General features: G+C 47.1%; 1 protein-coding gene across 1 annotated transcript in view; it reads right to left on the bottom strand.

Annotated features, from left to right (window-relative positions):
- rad54l (RAD54 like) overlaps positions 1-18794 on the bottom strand; it is a 56754-nt gene extending 37960 nt beyond the window's left edge. The window contains exons 1-6 of the mRNA XM_068036929.1: positions 16983-18794; positions 15797-15865; positions 14714-14833; positions 10943-11003; positions 6823-6958; positions 4377-4446 (exon numbers count right to left, since the gene is read on the bottom strand). Coding sequence (XP_067893030.1) covers positions 4377-4446; positions 6823-6958; positions 10943-11003; positions 14714-14833; positions 15797-15865; positions 16983-16985 — 459 coding nt within the window. The 5' untranslated portion in view covers positions 16986-18794. The remainder of the gene's footprint in view (positions 1-4376; positions 4447-6822; positions 6959-10942; positions 11004-14713; positions 14834-15796; positions 15866-16982) is intronic.
- Between the last annotated feature and the right edge of the window lie 6268 nt (positions 18795-25062).

The raw sequence follows: 25062 nt of genomic DNA, 5'->3' as shown, positions 1-25062 counted from the left end.
GCTCTCGCCGCCCTATCCCAGCTCCTGCTCTATCCCAGCTCCCACTCGCGCCGCATTATCCCAGCTCCCGCTCTCGCCGCCCTATCCCAGCTCCCGCTCGCGCCGCCCCATCCCCGCTCCCGCTCTCGCCGCCCCATCCCCGCTCCCGCTCTCGCCGCCCCATCCCCGCTCCCGCTCTCGCCGCCCCATCCCCGCTCCCGCTCTCGCCGCCCCATCCCCGCTCCCGCTCTCGCCGCCCCATCCCCGCTCCCGCTCTCGCCGCCCCATCCCAGCTCCCACTCGCGCCGCCCCATCCCCGCTCCCACTCGCGCCGCCCCATCCCCGCTCCCGCTCTCGCCGCCCCATCCCCGCTCCCGCTCTCGCTGCTCTATTCCAGCTCCTGCTCTCGCTGCCCCATCCCTGCTCCCGCTCTCGCTGCTCGATCCCAGCTCCCCCTCTCGCCGCTCTATCCCAGCTCCTGCTCTCGCCGCCCCATCCCTGCTCCCGCTCTCGCCGCCCCATCCCTTCTCCCGCTCTCGCTGCTCTATTCCAGCTCCTGCTTTCGCTGCTCTATTCCAGCTCCTGCTCTCGCTGCTCTATTCCAGCTCCTGCTCTCGCTGCTCTATCCCAGCTCCCGCTCTCGCCATCCTATCCCAGCTCCCGCTCTCGCCATCCTATCCCAGCTCCCGCTCTCGCCATCCTATCCCAGCTCCTGCTCTATCCCAGCTCCTGCTCTCGCCGCCCTATCCCAGCTCCCGCTCTCGCCGCCCTATCCCAGCTCCCGCTCTATCCCAACTCCCGCTCTCGCCGCCCTATCCCAGCTACCGCTCTATCCCAGTTCCCACTCTCGCCGCTCTATCCCAGCTCCCACTCTCGCCGCTCTATCCCAGCTCCCACTCGCGCCGCTCTATCCCAGCTCCCGCTGCCCTAACCCTGCTCCCGCACTCGCCGCCCTATCCCAGCTCCCAGTCTCGCTGCTCTATCCCAGCTCCTGCGCTATCCCAGCTCCCGCTCTCGCCGCTCTATCCCAGCACCCGCTCTCGCCGCCCCATCCCTGCTCCCGCTCTCGCCGCCCCAACCCAGCTCCCGCTCTCGCCGCCCCAACCCAGCTCCCGCTCTCGCCGCTCTATCCCAGCTCCCGCTCTCGCCGCCCCATCCCAGCTCCCGCTCTCGCCGCCCCATCCCAGCTCCCGCTCTCGCCGCCCCATCCCAGCTCCCGCTCTCGCCGCCCCATCCCAGCTCCCGCTCTCGCCGCCCCATCCCCGCTCCCGCTCTCGCCGCCCCATCCCAGCTCCCGCTCTCGCCGCCCCATCCCAGCTCCCGCTCTCGCCGCCCCATCCCAGCTCCCGCTCTCGCCGCCCCATCCCAGCTCCCGCTCTCGCCGCCCCATCCCAGCTCCCGCTCTCGCCGCCCCATCCCAGCTCCCGCTCTCGCCGCCCCATCCCAGCTCCCGCTCTCGCCGCCCCATCCCAGCTCCCGCTCTCGCCGCCCCATCCCAGCTCCCGCTCTCGCCGCCCCATCCCAGCTCCCGCTCTCGCCGCCCCATCCCAGCTCCCGCTCGCCGCCCCATCCCAGCTCCCGCTCCCGCCGCCCCATCCCAGCTCCCGCTGCCCCATCCCAGCTCCTGCCCTCGCCGCCCCAACCCAGCTCCCGCTCTCGCCGCCCCATCCCAGCTCCCGCTCTCGCCGCCCCATCCCAGCTCCTGCTCTCGCTGCTCTATCCCAGCTCCCGCTCTCGCCATCCTATCCCAGCTCCCGCTCTCGCCATCCTATCCCAGCTCCCGCTCTCGCCATCCTATCCCAGCTCCTGCTCTATCCCAGCTCCTGCTCTCGCCGCCCTATCCCAGCTCCCGCTCTCGCCGCCCTATCCCAGCTCCTGCTCTATCCCAACTCCCGCTCTCGCCGCCCTATCCCAGCTACCGCTCTATCCCAGTTCCCACTCTCGCCGCTCTATCCCAGCTCCCACTCGCGCCGCTCTATCCCAGCTCCCACTCGCGCCGCTCTATCCCAGCTCCCACTCGCGCCGCTCTATCCCAGCTCCCACTCGCGCCGCTCTATCCCAGCTCCCGCTGCCCTAACCCTGCTCCCGCACTCGCCGCCCTATCCCAGCTCCCAGTCTCGCTGCTCTATCCCAGCTCCTGCGCTATCCCAGCTCCCGCTCTCGCTGCTCTATTCCAGCTCCTGCTCTCGCTGCCCTATCCCAGCTCCCCCTCTCGCCGCTCTATCCCAGCACCCGCTCTCGCCGCCCCATCCCTGCTCCCGCTCTCGCCGCCCCAACCCAGCTCCCGCTCTCGCCGCCCCAACCCAGCTCCCGCTCTCGCCGCCCCAACCCAGCTCCCGCTCTCGCCGCCCCAACCCAGCTCCCGCTCTCGCCGCCCCAACCCAGCTCCCGCTCTCGCCGCCCCAACCCAGCTCCCGCTCTCGCCGCCCTATCCCAGCTCCCGCTCCCACCGCCCCATCCCAGCTCCCGCCGCCCCATCCCAGCTCCCGCTCTCGCCGCCCCATCCCCGCTCCCGCTCTCGCCGCCCCATCCCAGCTCCCGCTCTCGCCGCCCCATCCCAGCTCCCGCTCTCGCCGCCCCATCCCAGCTCCCGCTCTCGCCGCCCCATCCCAGCTCCCGCTCTCGCCGCCCCATCCCAGCTCCCGCTCTCGCCGCCCCATCCCAGTCTCCGCTCTCGCCGCCCCATCCCAGCTCCCGCTCTCGCCGCCCCATCCCAGCTCCCGCTCTCGCCGCCCCATCCCAGCTCCCGCTCTCGCTGCCCTATCCTAGCTCCCGCTCTCGCTGCCCTATCCCAGCTCCTGTTCTCGCCGCTCAAACCCAGCTCCCGCTGCTCTATCCCAGCTCCTGCTCTCGCCGCTCAATCCCAGCTCCCGCTGCTCTATCCCAGCTCCTGCTCTAGCCGCTCTATCCCAGCTCCCGATGTTATATCCCAGCTCCTGCTCTCGCCGCTCTATCTCAGCTCCCGCTGCTCTATCCCAGCTCCTGCTCTCGCCACTGAATCCCAGCTCCCGCTGCTCTATCCCAGCTCCCGCTGCTCTCTCCCAGCTCCCGCTGCCGCTGCTCTATCCCAGCTCCCGCTGCTCTGTCCCAGCTCCTGCTCTTGCCGCTCTATCCCAGCTCCCGCTGCTCTATCCCTGCTCCTGCTCTAGCCACTCTATCCTAGCTCCCGCTGCTCTATCCCAGCTCCTGCTCCCGCTGCTCCATCCCAGCTCCTGCTCCCGCCGCTCTATCCCAGCTCCTGCTCTAGCCACTCTCTCCCAGCTCCTGCTCTAGCCACTCTCTCCCAGCTCCTGCTCTAGCCACTCTCTCCCAGCTCCCGCTGCTCTATCCCAGCTCCTGCTCCCGCTGCTCTGTCCCTGCTCCTGCTCTAGCCACTCTATTCCAGCTCCCGCTGCTCTATCCCTGCTCCTGCTCTAGCCACTCTATCCCAACTCCCGATGTTCTATCCCAGCTCCTGCTCTCGCCGCTCAATCCCAGCTCCCGCTGCTCTATCCCAGCTCCTGCTCTAGCCGCTCTATCCCAGCTCCTGCTCTAGCCGCTCTATCCCAGCTCCTGCTCTAGCCGCTCTATCCCAGCTCCTGCTCTAGCCGCTCTATCCCAGCTCCCGCTGCTCTATCCCAGCTCCTGCTCTTGCCGCTCTATCCCAGCTCCCGCTGCTCTATCCCTGCTCCTGCTCTAGCCACTCTATCCCAGCTCCCGATGTTCTATCCCAGCTCCTGCTCTCGCCGCTCAATCCCAGCTCCCGCTGCTCTATCCCAGCTCCTGCTCTTGCCGCTCTATCCCAGCTCCCGCTGCTCTATCCCTGCTCCTGCTCTAGCCACTCTATCCCAGCTCCCGATGTTCTATCCCAGCTCCTGCTCTAGCCGCTCTATCCCAGCTCCCACTGCTCTCAGTTTCTATCTCATCACTTTATCCCAGGTGTGCTCTCACCATTCTATCCCAGCTCCCGCTGCTCTATCCCAGCTCCTGCTCCCGCTGCTCTATCCCAGCTCCCACTGCTCTATCTCAGTTTCTATCTCATCACTTTATCCCAGGTGTGCTCTCACCACTCTATCCCAGCTCCCGCTGCTCTATCGCAGCTCCTGCTGCTCTATCCCAGCTCCCGCTCTGTCCGCTTTGGCTCAGGTCCTCTCCTGCCGCTTTAAGGTAGTGATCAGCCATGATCTTACTGAATGGCAGAACAGGATGAAGCAACCATGTGTCCTACTTCTGCCCCTATCCTTTATGTTCCCACACAAAGATACAACTAGGTTATGCTAGTTTCCTATGATGAAGCTTTGCCCATTTCTTTAAGCAATGCAATAATTATGTTGAAGTGCACCGTAAGTCAACAAAGCATCTTTTTCTCATCCATAAGTGCCATTAACAGTTATACACCAAAATGTTCCTGAACCCACCTCTCTCTGATGGGGTCTTAAGACAGAGGACAAGATAGGATCCACCACTACATGTACTGGAAGCTTCTCTCTGACAGAAAGGGAAAATTCAAATAACAGAATTACTCAAATTATGTTGCTTGATCTTGACGATTAATAGACTAATTACTGCCTGACTTTACTATTTAATTTACCAGAACCTCATCACATTTAATGCTTCTTGCGAATATTTTTATATTTTTCCAAATGATTTTTTTTAATGTTTAAAATTAGCAGTAAAGAGGCTCTGCAGGGCCAATTTAGTCCTTTTACTGTCCCAATATCTCAAATGTTTTCACTGTACAAATCATTTTCAGAACAGTTTTTCCAGGCCTGTATGATCAGGTTTGATTTTCTTATATTTAGACTTCTCCCTTTCCATTCTTGTTTATTTAAAAATCAGGACAATCATTTTAAGTCAGATGATATCCGGTACAATCCCAATGTGTTGATATTAAGTTTCTCTGCTTTCATTTTCACACTATAAAAGTCCCTTATGAAGAACTTACACTAATTTTGGATTTGGATAAATTTTTGGGTCTTTAATAGGATTATTACTTTAACAATCTCAGTCTCCATATTCAACATTATTTTCAAATGTGAGTCCCAATTTCTTAGCTTTTTAGAGCAAAATTTCTGTAAATTATTTTAGCTACTGAAATTAAAACATGCTTCTACAGGATCTCACGCCCACCTTCCAGAAGCCGTAGAACATCACAACATCAGGCCTCATTTCAAGTTCAAAGTGATTCTTGACAACGCACCCGGCCACTGACGTCATCCGACTGCGCCAAAATGCGCACATGCGCAAACGGGCTCCTGCTTTCTGTGCATGCGTTGCGTTCTGCATTGCCAGGACTGGTTGGCGCATGCGCAGATGATGTCATCGCATAACATGGGAGGAGAGAGCGTGGGAAAAGCGGCGGGAGAGAGCGTGGGAAAAGCAGCGGGACAGAGCGTGGGGGAAGCCGGGACAGAGCGTGGGGGAAGCCGGGACAGAGCGTGGGGGAAGCCGGGAGAGAGCGTGGGGGAAGCCGGGAGAGAGCGTGGGGGAAGCCGGGAGAGAGCGGCCAAAGACATTGGTGGCGGCAGGTGTGCTCTCCTCCTCCCCCCGCCACCATCCCGCTTTCTCTGGCAATTCCGCCTCCCCCACCGCTCGCAATTCCCCCCCCCCCAATATCTCTCCAGCCATTCCCTGCTGCCATGTAAACACATGGCCTTTGTGTGATTATTTGAGCAGCGCCATCTTTAGTCCTGGCAGCTGTCTGCACGTCGCTGATTGTGACGTTTTAGTCGAACAGGCTGCATTTGCACATGTGCCAGTGCAGCGCCACCTAGTGGTTGCGTTGTCAGCAAACGCAGCCTTTTAACTTTAAGATATTAAAGCACATTTATTTAACTAAAGAAGTATAAAAAGATAACATACATATGTAATGTATTTACAGAAGAAATTCTTCTATTTTCCTCTTTGATAGCAAAGTAACAAAAGGTTAGAACCCAAATGCTAAGCTATACCTTTATAGGTAGCCTTTATAAGGACTGAAAGGACTGCTTTGTCTTTCTTAGCACAGTAGAAGCTGTGGTAACCTAAATAGCATCTTTTGCAAATTGTAAAATGACTATTAGATTTGAACATCAACAGCTCTTTAAATAGCCCTGAATAGCATTCTCAGGATTTCTTAGATTTGAATAGTCTCCCATATTTGAAAGTAACTGGTTACCATATGCATGACTGATACAAACTGAGTTGGATTGAAAATAGCTTGGTTTCTCCCTCAAGCTTAACAGACAACCAATGAAATTTGCAACATTTGTACTGAGTTAAGCTTGGGATAAGAATCTAACTGTTGCTTATTTTAAAAAAATCCTTTTGATGAGTGTCTGAATTAAAAGAAACAGCCATTAAGTCAAAACTAGACAAAGAAAAAAGCCTACTTTTGTCACCGGTTCCACCAATTTTATCAGCAACATGGAGATTACAGCGAGCTTATTTGGGGAAAGGGTGGAAAGAGTCTACCCAAACTGAATTGCAGAGTTTAATGCATTGCAAATTATCATCCTGAGGACTGGTATGCTGAAACAGTCCCATGCCATGACCAACAGTCGCTAGCAGCTTCTAGGAATCTGTTATGTGCTAGTACTCCAAAAGCATCCAGATGGATGCACCCTTCAATCTTATGCTTTTACTGCCATGCTGAAGAATGAACCCACCATAGTATAGTCAGATTAGATATTTTGATCAAGTAAGCAGACTCTACTTAACAGGTTCCCATATGATAAAATGAGGAAAATGGATAAAATTATCCTGAATTTTACACACTGTAGTTGAACGAGATAACTAGGGGTACAAGCATTTAAGTGTAAGATGTTACTGGAATATGGCTACACCCCATAAATCCTTTGACAAAGAAGAATTGTTATTACTCACTTGTCAGCTTTTAGTTGGTCATGTGCACTCAGAGGTGGAGGCTCATAGAGTACCAAAGCACCTTCTTCATATGGATCATAGAGAGATCGTCTAGCTCCTGCTCGCTTAATCCCCAGTGCCTTCAGTCCAAGAGAGCCTTAAATATGACATGCATGCAAGAGTTAGTTCAAATCAAAAATTTCACATACCGCTGATATAGAACAAACCATCCAGGTCTTCGCTCGCTAACTCCTTTAACAATGACAATTGGTGCCCAGAACAGATTCAGCCTCCAAGACTGATAAGAGGTCCTTTCCTCTAAATCTGAGCTGAAATAAAATTAGGTTTCATGCTGTGAACAATTCTGGAAGCATTAAAGTGTCGGTGATTACCAGAAAAGTACCAACAGTGACTCCTTAATAATGAACTTAAAAAAAAACTACAGTGCTTGCATTAGTAGTCACATTATGTCACGATGTCACATATTAAGTTTTGATGAAAAATCATTGACCCAAGATGTTAACTCTGTTTCTCTCTCTACAGATGCTGCCTGACCTGCTGAGTATTTCCAGCATTTTCTGAATTTATTTCACATTTCTAACATCCAGAGTAGTTTGCTTTTGACACAATAAACTAATTTTGGAGTGCAGTGGTCATTACATATAAAAACACTGTAGCCACTGTGTGAACACCATTCCACACACAGTAATAAAATGGATGTCCAGTTGTTTGTCAAGAAATAAATGTTAGCCAGGATACCAGAAGAGTGACCTGCTCTTTGAATAGTGCGATGGAATCTTTATCAAATAGATGGCATCACAGTAGAATATCTTACCTGAAGGATGACTCCTCTGACACTATAGCAATCCTTCATTTATGTATTGAACGATCAGCCTAAATTAAGAGCTCAACCCCACTTTCTGATCCAAAGATACAAATGCTAGTCAATCTGGCACACATTTATTTGGTTGCATGTCTATACAGTGATTGACGTCCAAACATTGCATATGCATTTATGCATTGGAAAACTTAATGATATGCTTATGCATATAGCCATTGAGAGGGCAGCTCCATTCATATTCCCTTACAGAGCCTAACTTAGACTGAGCATATGCAATGAAGCACATCATATAGATGGCTTCAGATCAGGCCCCACTCTTCTGGAGTGTTATGTGCTCCTTCCTACCTTAATGTTTTGATTGGCTTTCAGTAAGTAACTGCACAAAAAACATAAGCTGTAGTTCCAATGGCCACCCGATACAATTCCACTGTCTGCTCGCTCCCCATTATGTTTAATACCTCATTAAGCAACTATCTAAATTCCTCTCGATAAAAAAGCAAGATTCTGTTTGCCTTTTTTGTGTCCTGTCTACTTGCACTTCTGTGACATATTATCTAAATACAAAAGTACCTCTGCTTCTGTTAAGACCTCTCATTTACAGTGTATTCCTTTTGCCTGATCTTATTTCCAAAATGTATGACTTCACATTTTCTGCATTGAACTGGATCTGCCACCTATCTGTCCATCATGCTAGTCTACATCCTTCTGCAGTTTTTCACAACCTTCGTCACACCCTCACTTTGGTGTTATCCCCAGATTTCAATTCCTAAGTCCAGATCATTTAACAAGAGCTAATCCATATGAAACACCATGAATTTATTTATTTAGAGATACAGCACTGAAACAGGCCCTTCGGCCCACCGAGTCTGTGCCGAACATCAACCACCCATTTATACTAATCCTACACTAATCCCATATCCTACCACATCCCCACCTGTCCCTATATTTCCCTACCACCTACCTATACTAGGGGCAATTTATAATGACCAATTTACCTACCAACCTGCAAGTCTTTGGCTGTGGGAGGAAACCGGAGCACCCGGCGAAAACCCACGCAGACACAGGGAGAACTTGCAAACTCCACACAGGCAGTACCCAGAATTGAACTCGGGTCGCTGGAGCTGTGAGGTTGCAGTGCTAACCACTGCGCCGCCATTGTAAAACTTCCCTTTATTCTTTCCATGTGGTCACATTCCCCTTATCAAATGAGTTTTGAGGAACTATATAAACCACATTCACTCTATTTCATTTGTGTATCTTTTCTGTTATTTCTTCATAAAATTCACAAGGTTGGTTGAGCATGACCCGCCTATAAGCAATCAATGCCGACTGATACTGTTGGGCTCATGTTTCTCCAAGTGCTTAGTAATTTCACCTGTATTATATCAACAACTGAAGAAAGGCTAATTTTCTGGCTTATTCGAGTCTCAAATTTGAAGTCAGATATCACTATACATATTCTCCAGTCAAAATATTGTTTTTCAAAAACTTTGGAAACTTATAGTCCTAGCCTCTACTATTACTTTCCCTGGGAAGTAACTGTCCAGTTAAGGTCCCAGGTTCTGAGCCAGACAACTCCTACGACCCAGCCTCTATTGTAATATATCCTCAAATGCACTATGAGCCTGCTGTGATATAACCAGACTACAACTCCCAGAAGTCAATGCACTACTCCAGGTCCTGGACTTCCCTATAGTCTCCTTTGCTCCCTTCCAACGTGCAGCAGCTCAAGTCGCACACTTTGCTCCTCCCTCCCAGCTTTAACCCCAATTTAGTTGTTTTATATGCCCACGCCTGCACTCCTAATTTTTATGCACCGCTCAATCCCCCACATAAGAACTGATTCTTCCACTCTCTTTCAGTGTCTGCTGTGGCTCAGTTGGTTGCATTCTTGCCCGAGTCAGAAGGTTGTTGGTTCAAGTCCCATTCCGGAGACTCGAGCACAAAAAACTAGGCTGACACTCCAGTGCCACACTGAGGGAATGCTGCACTTGTAGAGTTTTGGATGAGACGATAATCTGAGGCCCCATATGTTCTCTCAGGTGGATGTAAAAGATCCTATAGCGTTATGTCAAACAACAGCAGGGGAGTTATTACCTGTGTCCTGGCCAATACTTATGTCTCAATCAACATCACAAAAAACAGATTATTTGGTCATTGTTGTTTGTGGGACCTTACTATGCGCAAATCGGCTGCCGCATTTTCAACGTCAGAATAGTGACTACACTTCAAAAGTACTTCATTGGATGTAAAGTACTTTGGGATGTCCTGAGGGCGTGGAAGTTGCTATATAAATGCAAGTCTTTCTTCCTTTCCTGACATGAGGCACTCTCCCACTGTTCTCAGTCTAAACAGACAGATGCCTTCAATTCCTGTCTAGCAGCACAATTTGCTTGGGGCTTGAGCTACACTACAATACCAGACTTCACTCCTTCTCTTCCCTCTGGCCCCAGCCACATGCATGCCTCAAACTTAATGCTCGTTTCATTTATAAATATGTGAACATAACAATTGTTTTCATAAAAATCTCAAATTTAATCATAATTTATGCAGTTAAGGAATGTATATCTTAATAAACATAGGCTTAGGTTGCTAAATAGAAAAAAGGTAAATATAATTTTGCACAAGTAAATATTTTAAAGCAATAGAAGGGTTTATGAATAGAAGGAATTATGACAAAAAGATAATTATACCAGTACAAATATAAACTGAGGATTACAAGCTAAATATTAGAACAGAAAGAAAACAAATTTTAAAATAAATTTGATATGGACATAAATAAATATTGGCCAGGACACAGGGGTAACAGATTGTTTTTAATACTGTTCAATGTTTTAAAATTAAGTTTCAATAATTTTTTCATGAGCAATGTCATAAGAGATTAATATTGTAAATAATATTAGACAGCTGGTAATTAGTTCAGGGTTACAGTTTAATCGCAGAGTGTTGGGAATTGTTCACACTTCGCCTTTGCTCTTTATGATCTCCTTGGTTGTAGTGATGTAATAATTCGCAAAAGCTGCCCAATAATTCTAATATATAGACCATCAGAGCGTCTTGATTAGATTAGAACTTGGGATTCACTTTAGTATATCCATTAAATCTTAAATAAAAGTGATCCAGTTACAACTTTCAAAGTTAACAGGTCAACTAAAGGTTCCTACAATTGAGGCAGCTGTTACACTACAGCTCTAAAATATATAATCTAGCTATCCTACATTTAGCTATTCTACCAGAAGCTAGTGACAGTATTTCACAGACAAAGAGCAGATTTTTCCCCACACAGGCTGCTGCTTATACCTGTATAGTTTGGAATAGGCACTCGGAAAGGTTTGGCCAGGATGCTGCGAATGAAAGCCTCCTGTTGGAAGCAGAAAGAGAAAATATCAACAAATACATCATTCTGACAAACACATTTATGATAAATCGATTAGAAATATGTTTCTAATAGCCATTGAGATTGGCTAGTTAGACTGCAATGATCTTTTACATTCCTGTACATTTCTATTGATATACTTATAAATAATGTTGAAATTAAATCTGTTTTTTGAGATTTGCTTCTACTGTGACAGCAAAAAGTATGGCCTCTGGCAAGCTCCTTAGTTTAGTTCTATGATCTGACATTATTGTCAAATGAAGGCTCCCCACTAGCAAAATAGGAATGCAAAAATTCAAAATAAACTGGGAACAGTTAGTACCTGTACAAAATCTATTACATTTCTAACTTTTCCCAGTTCTGATGAAAGGTTATTGACCTGAAATGTTAACTCTGTTTCTCTTTCTACAGATGCTGAGTATTTCCAGTATTTTCTGGTTTTAATTTCAAAATAAACTGATTGGAAGGTAAGTGTAATTTCATCTCTTGGATCTGAATTCAAATCCAGCTCAAACGGATAGATAAAAATCACGCTATCCAATGGCTATATGGGTTCTTCAATTAATAGGTTTAGGCCACCTCAATCAAGTGCCGAATGGATGGGAGTTCCCATCACAAAATCACTTCCAATTTAGCACTAAATCATCAATCTCACTAAATTATTCAACAACTATGGCTGATGTAGACAATGGAATCATGACACTGGTAAAGTAAGAAGCAGTCTTCTGAGTCTGTTAAGGCAGTATTGTTAGCTTTACTCTGCATCTAAACAGCACTGTGCCTGATCTATGATTGTATGGAGTTAAGAGTGGGTGCCATTGTAAGTGTTCTATGTCTGCTGTTCATCTTAATAAGCATAGAAAAAAAACTGAAGGGCTTTCTCTCACATTGTAGTGACTGTTGCATAGAAAAATGCAGCAACTCTTTCGCACATAGCAAGTTCCCACAAACCAAAGCATCAGAATACAGGTTTACAGCCTATGAGGAAGTTGTGGGTTCCACAGCTCCACTTCAGGACTTAAGGCTAACATTTCAGTGCAATACTGTATTACCAGAGGTGCTGCCCTTCGATTATGAGGTGTTACATCATTACTGAATCTGCCTGTTTCAGCGATTTAGGTGGATCCAATGGCACTATTCAAAAGAACAGCAGGGTGTCCCCTTGCTATCCCGGCCAAAATTATTTCCTCAACCAATACCATCAAATTGATTAGTTTATGGAATGTTACAGTGCACAAAAATAGTTGCCACATTCATCTATAAAACAATGTCTGCACCTTGAAAGCAATTCATTGTATGCAAAGCACTAAAGGAATATTTCCAGGAGAGGTAATAAGGCAATATATAAATGCACATTCTTTATTAGCTCAATCTCTATCAATGCCAGTAGAAGGACCCTAAAGGTAGCCTGATATCATTGGATTTCTAGGAATTACAGAAAAATGCCTATCTGCTCTTTTAAGGCCATATTTTTCAAGAATAATCCAAACTAAAGGTTATAACATTTGAGTAACATGAAGACCTTTTCTCATTAGATAATAAAGTCATGTTCAGAACAGCTTCATTGGCAGTCCAAAGATGCAGCACTTTGGAGCAACAAAGCCCAGTACTGCAAAGTATAGAATCCAGGATTCTAGCTCTTACTCCCCCACCCTGAATCATTACAGTAAATTCTCAATGGAGCCATCCTCGCCACAAGCGCTGGGAATTAATTTATTTATGCAACCAAAGAACAAAGAACAGTACAACACAGGAACAGGGCATTCGGCCCTCCAAGCCTGCGCCGATCTTGATGCCTGCCTAAACTAAAACCTTCTGCACTTCCGGGGACCGTATCCCTCTATTCCCATCCTATTCATGTATTTGTCAAGATGCCTCTTAAACGTCGCTATCGTACCTGCTTCCACCACCTCCCCCAGCAGCAAGTTCCAGGCACTCACCACCCTCTGTGTAAAGAACTTGCCTCGCACATCCCCTCTAAACTTTGCCCCTCTCACCTTAAACCTATGTCCCCTAGTAACTGACTCTTCCAGCCTGGGAAAAAGCTTCTGACTATCCACTCTGTCCATGTCGCTCATAACTTTGTAAACCGACTGAACCCATGCTGTTCTCATGAATCTCCAAGCAGCAAGCACACTGGTCTTTAAAATTTGTTCATTTTTGCCGTTCATAGAATAATAGAAAGTTTAAGGCACAGAAAGAGGCCACTTGGCCCATCATGTCTGTGTCAGCTGATAAACAATCCACCTATTCCAATCCCACCGTCCAGCATTTGGTCTGTAGCCCTGCAGCTTATGGCACTTGAGGTGCATATCCAGACTCCTTTTGAATAAGTTTAGGGTCTCTGCCTCAACTACCCTTTCAGGCAGTGAGTTCCAGACCCCCACTACCCTCTGGGTGAAAAAGTTTTTCCTCATCTCCCCTCTAATGTTTCTACCAATCACTTTAAATCTATGCCCCGTCACTGACCTCTCTGCTAGGGTGAATAGACCCTTCACCTCCGCTCTATCCAGGCCCCTCAAAATTTTGCACATTTCAATCAGATCTCCTTCAGCCTTCTCTGTTCCAAGGAGAACAACCCCAGCCTATCCAATCTTTTCCCATAGCTGCATTTTTCCAGTCCTGGCAACATTCTCGTAAATCTCCTCGATACCCTCTCTAGTGCAATTACATCCTTTCTGTAATGGTGACCAGAACTGCACACAGTACTCAAGTTGTGGCCTAACTAATGAGTTATACAGTTCCAGCTCTTGTATTCTTTACCTCAGCTAATAAAGGAAAGGATTCCATATGCCTTCTTAACCAAATAAAGGAAAGGATTCCATCTGATTTCTTAACCAAATAAAGGAAAGGATTCCATATGCCTTCTAACCCTCTTTGGAAGAGGAGAAAAATAACCATTTTGAAAACACATAAGCTTCTACTCGAGTGTTCGGTCGTGGGATTGAAAGGCTTTGCAACCAGACCCAATCCTATCCTCACTTGCTGTCCACAAACACATTTTCCAGGCAACTTGTGTTTTCCCTTCCTTAGTTCAGAACTAGCAAGACCAATTGAAGGAGTGCAACCACCAAGATCAGCCAACTCAACAAAGACTCGAACAAGAGTACCCAAAACATTTCCTGCTCCTCGCCATTGACAAAGAAGCCAGGCAACTCAGTCCTGCTTGCGCTTATATTTCTCCTTTGTTGGCTTGTCCTGTTTTCTTTTATAAGCCAGGAAAGGATTGTCTTATTAGTGAATGAATCCTAAATAGAATATCAAGATCTGATAGTATCACCAAGTTAACATATGTGAAAATTAATGGAAACATGGGTTGAAACTACACATAGCCCCTAACGCTCCATATGACACTCCCATACACCTGAAAGGCAAAAAGCACAGACACCCTGAACTAGTATACAAACCTAAGATTTTTCTGGTTTATGTACTGCAGAACCACACCACATGGTCAGCAGACCCAGGCAAAATTCTGCAGCCCAGACTTTCTCATATTGGTTAGGGATTATTATAGCATGATTGCTTGTATCACTGTTGTACAGTTATGTAGATCCTACACTGTTTGCAACAAACTTGACAATTGCAATCAGCAGAATTCAATCATCCTTAGCTCTACCCCAAAGATACATCTACAGGGCCCTCCCACTCTCAGGTTCCTTCCCCATAATCAATTACTTAGAGCACTGGTCACTCACATGCTGGCTGCTGTCAAGGCACACAGGCCGATTGGTCAGCTGTGCTAGTGGTTTCCGAAATGGTGACATAAAACTTTCACTGTTGTTATGCTCAGAGCCCAGCTTTCGCCTTTTTGGATTCTGTAAAAAAAAAAGTGCATTCCATTTTTAAAAAATGTTATACTGTTTGATTTTATGCAAACTACATATTCCAGCTTTTGTCATCAATCTCCCAACTATTCCTACAGCTAAAACATCAGGTTTTTAAAGATACTGTACACTCAAGAGTTCCATCATATGCTGACACAATGTGGTGCAGAAATAATCCAATGTGGATTTTAGCCCAGTGAATCCCTAATCCCAAATGGGAAAATGAGAGACAGGAATTGACCTGCTAGAACTAAAGTACATATGTCAGTAAAATCAAAAACCTTCCATTCTGGCCAACCTTCACTCTGCTTGTCCCACCTCATTTAATTTCACACCTCTATAAATTATTTTATATTTTTAAAACATTTATGATTACTTTCAGTGCTGAGGAAGAAATGCCATGTTACCTTTTTGGAAGATTTGCCTATGACATTCCTAAGACCATAAGAAAAGTTTAGAATGAGAAAAAACTGCACTGGCCTCCTGAAAACCATCCCATTAGTATGCTGGAAATGAGATGAAAAGGAAAGTCCACTATATTGCAATTCAAACACGATCAGTTGTGAGAAGTGGGTCCAGGCAGGTCAGTGTTTTTTCATATAATAAGAACAAAGTATGGAACATGATTTCTCTGATTTAACTCATTTTTCATTGAATTTCAATAGAGCTCACCCAAAGAACTGTAATTGCAACTGAAAAGACATCACACTCGCTCTTCGTGGACAGAGAGCTGCATCCTTACATTTGCCATCCCCTAACCAATGTTTTATAGTGTCTGATTATACTATAAAGGACACATTCCATTTTTTGTCACAATGTTATTTGCATCAGGTGCTGTAACAATCACTTGGAAAAAGCACAGCTCAACAGCACAGATTCAGCTTACACACACAAGCACGTAAATAAAAGACATTAATAGTTCATTCATTTCAAATTTGCATTAGATTACTGTACCGCATCCTCGTCATCAGTCAAATGTCCTGGCTTTCGCTTGGCAAGCTGACTCGGGGCTAAACTTCTTCTCTGAGGAAGGAAAATGACAAATTTAGAAAAGGTCAGAAAGAAAGGTAGACCTGCATTTCTACAGTAACTTCAGAACATCGCAAAGCACTTTACAGCCACCTTTTGAAGTGTAGTCACTGTTGTAACGTAGAAAACACAGTGGCCAATTTGCATACAGCAAGGTCCCACAAACAGCAAAGTGATAATGAGCAGATAATTTTTTTTAAGTGATATTGGTTGAGAGATGAATATTGATTAGGACAACAGCTTCACTATAATAATCTTCGAATTGTTACAACATGCGAATGGTCAGTTTAAAAATGCAATTTAGTGTTTGCATCTGTTTGAAAAGTCTTCATAACTATTAAATGACTAACATTTAGGTTTACGTGTAAATGGCAAGCCATCTAAGAAATGCTTCTAGTATATTTCAAATGTAAAGCAGATTCTCAATTAAGTAAAAACTTTCAATCATTTGCTTGGCAAGTAAATATAAAGAAAATTGGTGTCAAATCCTAAACATATGTCCAACTTGCATTACGTTGAAGGGTAGAACTTAAATTGGTATTTAGGTCAAGAGTGTAGTTTTTGTACAGTTGACAAAGAGGTTGACTTGGCTCGCTTCGGAATCTTATATGAAAGATTTGCATTTATTTAGTGCTTTCTCATATTTTTCAGAAATGTTCCAAAGTGTTTTGCATATAATGAGTAACTTTGAAGCGCAGTGACAATTATGTAGGTTAATGTAACAGACAACTGCACACAGCAAGATTTCACTAGCTGCAGTTAATCTGTTTTTGTCAGGTTGGTTCAGGAAATAACAGTTCTTCTTCAAATAGTGCCATGAGGTCCTTAACACCCCCAGAACCACAAAAGACCAAATGAGGCTTGGGTTTAGTATGTCATTTGAAGGATGGGACATCTAACAATGCAGCACTTCTTTAGCACTGCATTGGAAGCTCAGCTTTCGTTATGTGCTTCAGTCTTGTAGTAACAGTTGCTGACTCAGGGGTGAATGAACATGCTGCTGCCACTTTTCTCAGCAATTCTGGTAGAGACATCTCTGATTAAAAACAGGGCAGTTGAAAGGGAGATCCTAAATACTCTGCCAACGCAATCACTCTCAAACTTTACTTACCATTTTCTGATACTGTGGTTCCAATGCAACTCAGAATATTGATTTATTCAATCAGTTTTAAAGTTTCTTCTTTCCCATTAAAGCTCCATGTTGTTCTTTACTTGAACAGCTGGCTGAATGTGGGTGCTTTTGTCTCATCCAACTTCTAGTTCATAATCATTGAACAGTGGGAATTCTTTAGCTTCCATTCTCTATTCCATTGTTGAGCAGTTGATTCACTGCTTTTGTGACTCCAATTATCAGGTCTTAATCGTCACTTAGCAATTATTTTCTAGCTTCCACTTGTACAACTTCTTCCTTTGGACTGAGCTTGCTCTAAAATCTTAGGAGGTTCTAATAAATTTGGGCTACTTTATAAATCACTGCTAAACTATAACTGTGCCTTTAGAAACCCTTTCACAATTTTATTCTTCAACTTTATATTCAGCTGGTTTATTTTCCTTTTCTCATTAATTGATTATTTTTTCTTTTATAGAGTACAATTACCTGGCTAGTGTCATTCCCATTCACAATCTCACTTTCTGCTATTTTATACTTCATTTTTCAATACATACTAATGATCTTCTCCTACCGTACATCACTTATCCAATGTAAACATGATTAGCTCACAATCCACTAGTTGATCAGGTTTCTACCCATTTCATGATTTGCCTCAATCTTAAACTTAATTAAGTCAAACAGAGCTGCATTAGATCTGCGGTCTGTCAAACTGTTTAGAAAGCATACCTCTGTCCCAATCCCTGGATTATACTGTGTGGCCCTCCCTCATTTGATTTGAATCTGTGCAAGTCCTTAGATTGTCATTGTCCCCCTGTGTGAATCCATTGGTGAAAACTCACTCACCGTGTGCCAATCCCCGGCTCAGTCTCCCTGTACCAATCCCCGGCTCAGTCTCCCTGTACCAATTCCCGGCTCAGTCTCCCTGTGCCAATCCCCGGCTCAGTCTCCCTGTGCCAATCCCCGGCTCAGTCTCCCTGTGCCAATCCCCGGCTCAGTCTCCCTGTGCCAATTCCCGGCTCAGTCTCCCTGTGCCAATCCACGGCTCAGTCTCCCTGTGCCAATCCCCAGCTCAGTGTCCCTCTGCCAGGACCCAGGTCAGTCTCCCTGTGTCAATCCCCGGCTCAGTCTCCCTGTACCAATCCACGGCTCAGTCTCCCTGTGCCAATTCCCAGCTCAGTCTCCCTGTGCCAATTCACAGCTCAGTCTCCCTGTGCCAATTCCCGGCTCAGTCTCCCTGTTCCAATTCCCGGCTCAGTCTCCCTGTGCCAATCCACGGCTCAGTCTCCCTGTGCCAATCCACGGCTCAGTCTCCCTGTGCCAATCCCCAGCTCAGTGTCCCTCTGCCAGGACCCAGGTCAGTCTCCCTGTGTCAATCCCCGGCTCAGTCTCCCTGTGCCAATCCACGGCTCAGTCTCCCTGTGCCAATCCACGGCTCAGTCTCCCTGTGCCAATCCACGGCTCAGTCTCCCTGTCCCAATCCACAGCTCAGTCTCCCTCTGCCAGGACCCAGGTCAGTCTCCCTGTGTCAATCCCCGGCTCAGTCTCCCTGTGCCAATCCACGGCTCAGTCTCCCTGTGCCAATCCACGGCTCAGTCTCCCTGTGCCAATCCACGGCTCAGTCTCCCTGTCCCAATCCACAGCTCAGTCTCCCTGTGCCAATCCACGGCTCAGTCTCCCTCTGCCAGGACCCAGGTCAGTCTCCCTGTGCCAATCCCCGGCTCAGTCTCCCTGTGCCAATCCACGGCTCAGTCTCCCTGTGCCAATCCACGGCTCAGTCTCCCTGTGCCAATCCACGGCTCAGTCTCCCTCTGCCAGGACCCAGGTCAGTCTCCCTGTGCCAATCCACGGCTCAGTCTCCCTGTGCCAATCCACGGCTCAGTCTCCCTGTGCCAATCCCCGGCTCAGTCTCCCTGTGCCAATCCACGGCTCAGTCTCCCTGTGCCAATCCCCGGCTCAGTCTCCCTGTGCCAATCCACGGCTCAGTCTCCCTCTGCCAGGACCCAGGTCAGTCTCCCTGTGCCAATCCCCGGCTCAGTCTCCCTGTGCCAATCCACGGCTCAGTCTCCCTGTGCCAATCCCCGGCTCAGTCTCCCTGTGCCAATCCACGGCTCAGTCTCCCTGTGCCAATCCCCGGCTCAGTCTCCCTGTGCCAATCCACGGCTCAGTCTCCCTCTGCCAGGACCCAGGTCAGTCTCCCTGTGTCAATCCCCGGCTCAGTCTCCCTGTGGCCCTCCCTCTCCTTGCCCGAGTTCCCTGTCCAATTCAGGCGGTGCAGTGAGCAGCTCCTAGCCCAGTCTCTCCAATCCGCAGGCCGGCTCCTGGCCTCTGCCCCGTTACCTGACAGTCACTCGCGGTATATATATCTCTCCCTCACTCAAACTTGCCGCCCAGTAAGTGGAGCAGGGTAGCACGCCTGCGCAGTCCAGCTTACGGGTGCCGCGGAGGCTCCGGCCGCTGAGCGGGACCGCGTTTACAAACAGATTCCTGCGTACTGGCTGCAGCTCGGTGACTGGTGCGGGAGCGAAGCAGCGCCGGGCCGCACTGCTGAAAAATAATAATCATAAAAATACTGCTTTTTACTCTCACATTCAGTGTTAAAATCCCAGAGAGATTGGAAATCGAAGAAGTTTCATTAACTTCCAAACTTTAAAACAATTATTTTAAAGAGACATTGTCTTCATAAAATGGTGTTTGACAAATTGTCAACACATTCTATTTGTGAGTTTGGAAAAGTCTGTACAATATTTCCCTTTTGGAAATGGAAGATAAGCAATAATCAGAAAAAGATGAGGGGTAAAAATTGATACATGCTAATCTAGTGCTCCTCAGCACAAGCTTGCCTCCTTCATCTCCTAGTGACCCACAGCTACCTTGCTGAGAAGTGGAGCTGGATATTGTCAACTTATGTATAAAAGTTGACCCCATGCCTATAATTGATATCACCAAGATGTAGTGTCTCAATAGGAAAAGGAGAGGCCCTAGATGAAACTTTGTGATACACTTGAGATGACTGTGCTGGAGGCAGAAGCAACTGGGTTGACCGATTCTTTGTCCCCTTCACCGTCAGGTTAGACTACCTGAAGGTGCTGGGGATATGGTTCGGAAGGGCCGGGGCGTGCACCAAAACCTGGGAGGAGCGAGTAGCCAAGGTACAACACAAGCTGAGCATGTGGGAGCAGCGATCTCTCTCCATGGTGGGTAAGAACCTGGTCATCAGGTGCGAGGCGCTCACGTTGTTGCTGTACGTGGCGCAGGTCTGGCCCATACCCCACTCCTGCGCTGTGGCAGTCACCCGAGCCATTTTCCGCTTCATCTGGGGATCTAAAATGGACCGGGTCCAGAGGGACACGATGTTCGAACCTCTGGATAAGGGCGGGAAAAATGTACCCAACGTGGCCCTAATCCTGATGACCACCTTCGTGTGCGGCTGCATCAAGCTGTGTGTAGACCCCCAGTACGCAAACTCCAATTGTCACTACGTGCTGAGGTTCTATCTGTCCCTGGTGTTGCGAAGGATGGGCCTGGTCACATTCCCGTGGAACGCTCCATGCAGTTGGACCGTGCCGTACCACCTATCCTTCGTGGAGTAGTTTCTGCGGGAAAACACCTTTGACCACCGATCCATCAGGCAGTGGTCTGCACGGAATGTCCTCAAGGCCCTACGGGAAAAGGAGACGGTGGATCCTGTCGGATAGTTCCCCGAGCAGACCGTCAAAGTCATTTGGCGGAATGCCTCATCACCAGAACTTTCAAACAAGCACCAAGATGTAGCTTGGCTGGTGGTGAGAAGAGCCCTTCCCGTCAGATCCTTCCTGCACACCCTAAGTCTCTCCCCCTCTGCGCAATGCCCACGCGGTGGCTGTGGTGGGGAAGAGACGGTTGCCCACCTCCTCCTGGAATGTGTCTTTGCAAAGCAGGTGTGGAAAGAGATGCAGTGGTTTTTGTCGAGGTTCATCCCAAGCAGCTCTGTAACACAGGAGTCTGTGCTCTACGGGCTGTTCCCAGGGACGCACACCGAGACAAACATCAACTGCTGCTGGAGGACTATCAATTCGGTGAAAGACGCCCTTTGGTCTGCCCGAAACTTGCTGGTCTTCCAGCACAAAGAGTTGTCCACGACCGAATGTTGCAGACTGACACATTCCAAGGTCCAGGATTACGTGCTGAGGGACGCCCTAAAGCTTGGGGCAGCCGCAGCAAAGGCTCAATGAGGAAAGACCACAGTGTAAGGTGAACTGAGGGGCTGGATCCATGGGAAACCCCTTGAACTGTATCGGAAAAATTTTCATTTGCTGTAAAATGTAAAAATGTTAATGGCATGACAAATGAAATGGAAGGGTTGTGAGGCAACTCATGATTGTATTGAAGGAAACTGATCTCCCTTGCATTGTTTGTATTTTTTGATGCTGTTTGAAACTGTTTGGCAATGTAATTTTTACAGATTTTTATGAATAAAGTATATTTTGGAAATTAAAAAAAAATTGCACTCTCTACAATGGCACAGGTTGGAATGAAAACAAGCAAAGTAAATAAGTAGAAGTGAACCAATTTGCAAGGGGATGGATAGTGTCAAACATTGGGAAGAGGACGTAATTAGTGGTAAAGGTAGACATGACATAGTGTTCAGAAGAGCCCTGTGGTGAAGAGCTTAAAAGTAATTACTGGAGATGGGAGATTTTGGTAGGAAGAACATGGAGAGACAATATAAGATAAAGGCAAGAACTCTAAAAGGGTTGCAGGAGCAGAGGGACCTGGGTGTACATGTGCATAAGTCATTGAAGGTGGCAGGACAGATGGAGAGAGCAGTTAATAAAGCATACAGTGTCCTGGACTTTATTAATAGGGACATAGTGTACAAGAGAAAGGAGGTTATGTTGAACTTGTATAAAACACTAGTCAGGCCTCAGCTAGAGTATTGTATCCAGTTTTGGGTGCCGCACAGGAAAGCATTGGGGAGAGTGCAGAAAAGATTCAAGAGAATGGTTCCAGGGATGAGGAACTTCAGTTATGAAGATAGATTGGAGAAGTTTGGACTGTTTTCCTTAAAGAGAAGGCTGAGAGCTGATTTGATAGAAGTATTCAAAACCATGAGGGGTCTGGACAGAGTAGATAGGGAGAAACTGTCCCCACTCATGAAAGGATCGAGAACGAGAAGGCACAGATTTAAAGTAATTGATAAAAGAAGCAAAAGCGACATAAGGAAGAACTTCTTCACGCAGTGTTACGACCAGGTGATGAAGGGGTCTCAGGCTTCCCTTTCATCCCTTCCCTCGTTTGACCGCAACAGGGTTTATTCTTTTAAGACAGTGATTTTAGCTTACCCCCTCAGTGAGTCCTTGCTCACTGTTCCTCCAATAATAATTGTAAATAAACCAATCAGACAGGTTTCCATGAGTTTAAACAGGAAAGGTGTCAGTTTATTAACCTCATCACTCTAAACGGTTGAAATTGCTAAAATACGCGACGCATCCACGCTCACATTCATACGAGAGGCACACACACCACACACAAATACAAGTAGATATAGAGGGGAAAAGATAGACTTGAGAGGTTGAAGTAAGGTCCATATTAAATGGAATTCAAATACTGAGTTTCAAGGCCCTTAGTTGAAGTTAAAGTCTTGAAGTCCTTGCTGGGGCCACGTGCACAATTCAGGTTTGCTTCTCTGGTTCTGAAAGGCCAAAGAGAGGTTTTATCTTTCCTCTTGGTTGTTGGCTGTAAGGTTCTGTAGTCTTGAGGCTTAGTAGCTCCACCGAGGTTTTCCTGGGACTTTGCTGGAGAAGGAGACAGAGACAGGGGTGCTTTCTTCTTGGGGTTCAGTCACAGTCTCTTTTTTTTCTTTTTGAGGCATAATTCACAAATTCAGTGTTACACCAGCAGGTATGTCATGTGACCACCTCTTTGTTTGAAAGCAGAAGTCTCTGGAAGGTTGTTTGAAATTCAAAGTTCTTCAGACATACTTGGTAGGGGAAAGGGTTGGCTCCTTCAAAGTTAAAGGGTATCAATGGCTTTTGATCACCACGATTGACAGAACCATTCTCATTAATTGAATCAGGGAGCAGCCCTATTGTTCCAGTTAGACTGGGGGGGGGGGTTTGCGGGTGAGGAAGGTCGAATTTCGAGGCAGGTATTCTGAGGGGAAAATGGGCAGGAATGTTGTGATATACCATTGGGGGGTGGGAGAGTGCATGGAAAGGTCATTTTATTCATTTTTGCATTAACTGGCCCTTTAAGTTTTAAATGTACATTGAGGGTTGTAAGCCTTTTAAAGATGGCGCCGGCACCTGCGCACTGGCGCCGGACACCATTGCTGCCAATGGCTTGCCCGTCCTCTCCATATCGTCGCGGGAGGCAAGCACCTTGGCCATGCAAATGAGCCACCACATTTGAAATCGCGGCGACTCCACGACGTGGTCCCTATCCGTTCCGGGCCACATTTCTTTACGCCCACCCCTCTGTCTCTCAGCCGGCCTTTGGCTCCTCATATGCAAATTGTGTGTGGCCATCTTTAGCTGTTCTGTTCTGCTTTTTAAAAGTTATTTTTAATGTCCATGTCCACTAAAAATTCTCAAGCAGAGTTCCATACGACAAAATTAATATTTTCCATTTGGTATGAGGGGTTTCCTTCACACTTAGCAAGTGGTTAAAGTCTGGAATGCACTGCCTAAGACTGTGGTGCAGGCAGGTTCAATTGAGGCATTCAAAAGGGAATTAGACTGTGATCTGAAAAGGAAGAATGTGCAGGGTTATGGGGAGAAGGTGGGGGAATGGCGCTAGGTGAATTGCTCATTCGGAGAGCTGGCGCAGACATGATGGGCCGAATGGCCTCCTTCTCTGCTGTAATAATTCTATGATTCTGTAATTCTGTGATTACCAGAACAATGAGGGATACAGACTGGCTGATTGACATGTGTGCTTCTGTCTACCTGAATATGTTCCCCAAGGTGGTATGCCACCTGCAAAACATGCTGCATTGCTAAAAAGTTCAAGATAAGGGAAGGAATGATTTAAAACCAACCAAGAATTATTAACACTGCGGGTAATTATAAAGGAGTGGTGTTTTAATTTTATTGTACCTTGCCCGTTGCGAACATGGAAGAGACATGCTGTTTGATACGATCCGCCAGTCTTGGGGATGTACGACCTATATACCTAGCATCACACTGGCATTGAAATTCATATACCACATTACATCGCTTGCCAACCAATCAGCACTCTCTTCTCATACAGCGTGGGTTTGTTGCTTTCCCTTGCATTAGAGTTCTTGCAGGTTGTCCTGGTGGGTGCAGGATGAAAAGCTTCGACGAAGTGTCTGTTTTCAGCAATACTCAAACAGAGTAGTGGTGTGCTCTTGTTTTGCAGACTGCAGGATGGTATATAGTGGGGTTCCCCAGCGTTCAGTGTTAGGACTCCTGCTTTTCTTGATATATGTTAATGACTTGGATTTGGGTGTGCAGGGCACAATTGCAAAATTATCACTGTGAACTGTGATAAACTTCTAGAGGACATAGAAAAGCTGGTGGAATGGACAGACATGTGGCAGATGAAATTTAATGCAGAGAAGTGTGAAGTGATGCACTTTCGTAGGAAGAATGAGGAGAGGCAATATCAAATAAAGGATAAAGTTCTAAAGTGGGTACAGGAGCAGAGGGACCTGGGGGTATATGAGCACAAATTGTTGAAGGTGACAGTGCTGGTTGAGAAAGTGGTTAATAAGCCATACAGGATCTTGGCCTTTATAGAGGCCTAGAGTACAACAGCAAGAAAGTTATGATGAACCTTTATAAGACACTGGTTCAGCCTCAACTGGAGTATTGTGTCCAATTCTGGGCACCACACTGTAGGAAGGATGTGAAGGTTTTAGAGACGGTGCAGAAAAGATTCACAAGAATGGTTCCATATGAAGGAGTTCTGTTACATGGATAGATTTGAGAAGCAGGGGTTGTTCTTAGAGTAGAGAGGTTGAGAGGAGATTTGACAGAGGCATCTAGACAGGGAGAAACTGTTCCCTTTGGTGGAAGGATTGCGATTCAGATGCACTGATTTAAGGTGAACCAAAGGAAAAACCTTTTTCACGTAG

The sequence above is a fragment of the Heterodontus francisci genome, chromosome 8, assembly GCF_036365525.1.
Source record: "Heterodontus francisci isolate sHetFra1 chromosome 8, sHetFra1.hap1, whole genome shotgun sequence".
Classification (NCBI taxonomy): domain Eukaryota; kingdom Metazoa; phylum Chordata; class Chondrichthyes; order Heterodontiformes; family Heterodontidae; genus Heterodontus; species Heterodontus francisci.
The sequence above is the reverse complement of the archived record's forward strand: the minus strand, read 5'-3'. Positions and strand labels throughout refer to the sequence as shown.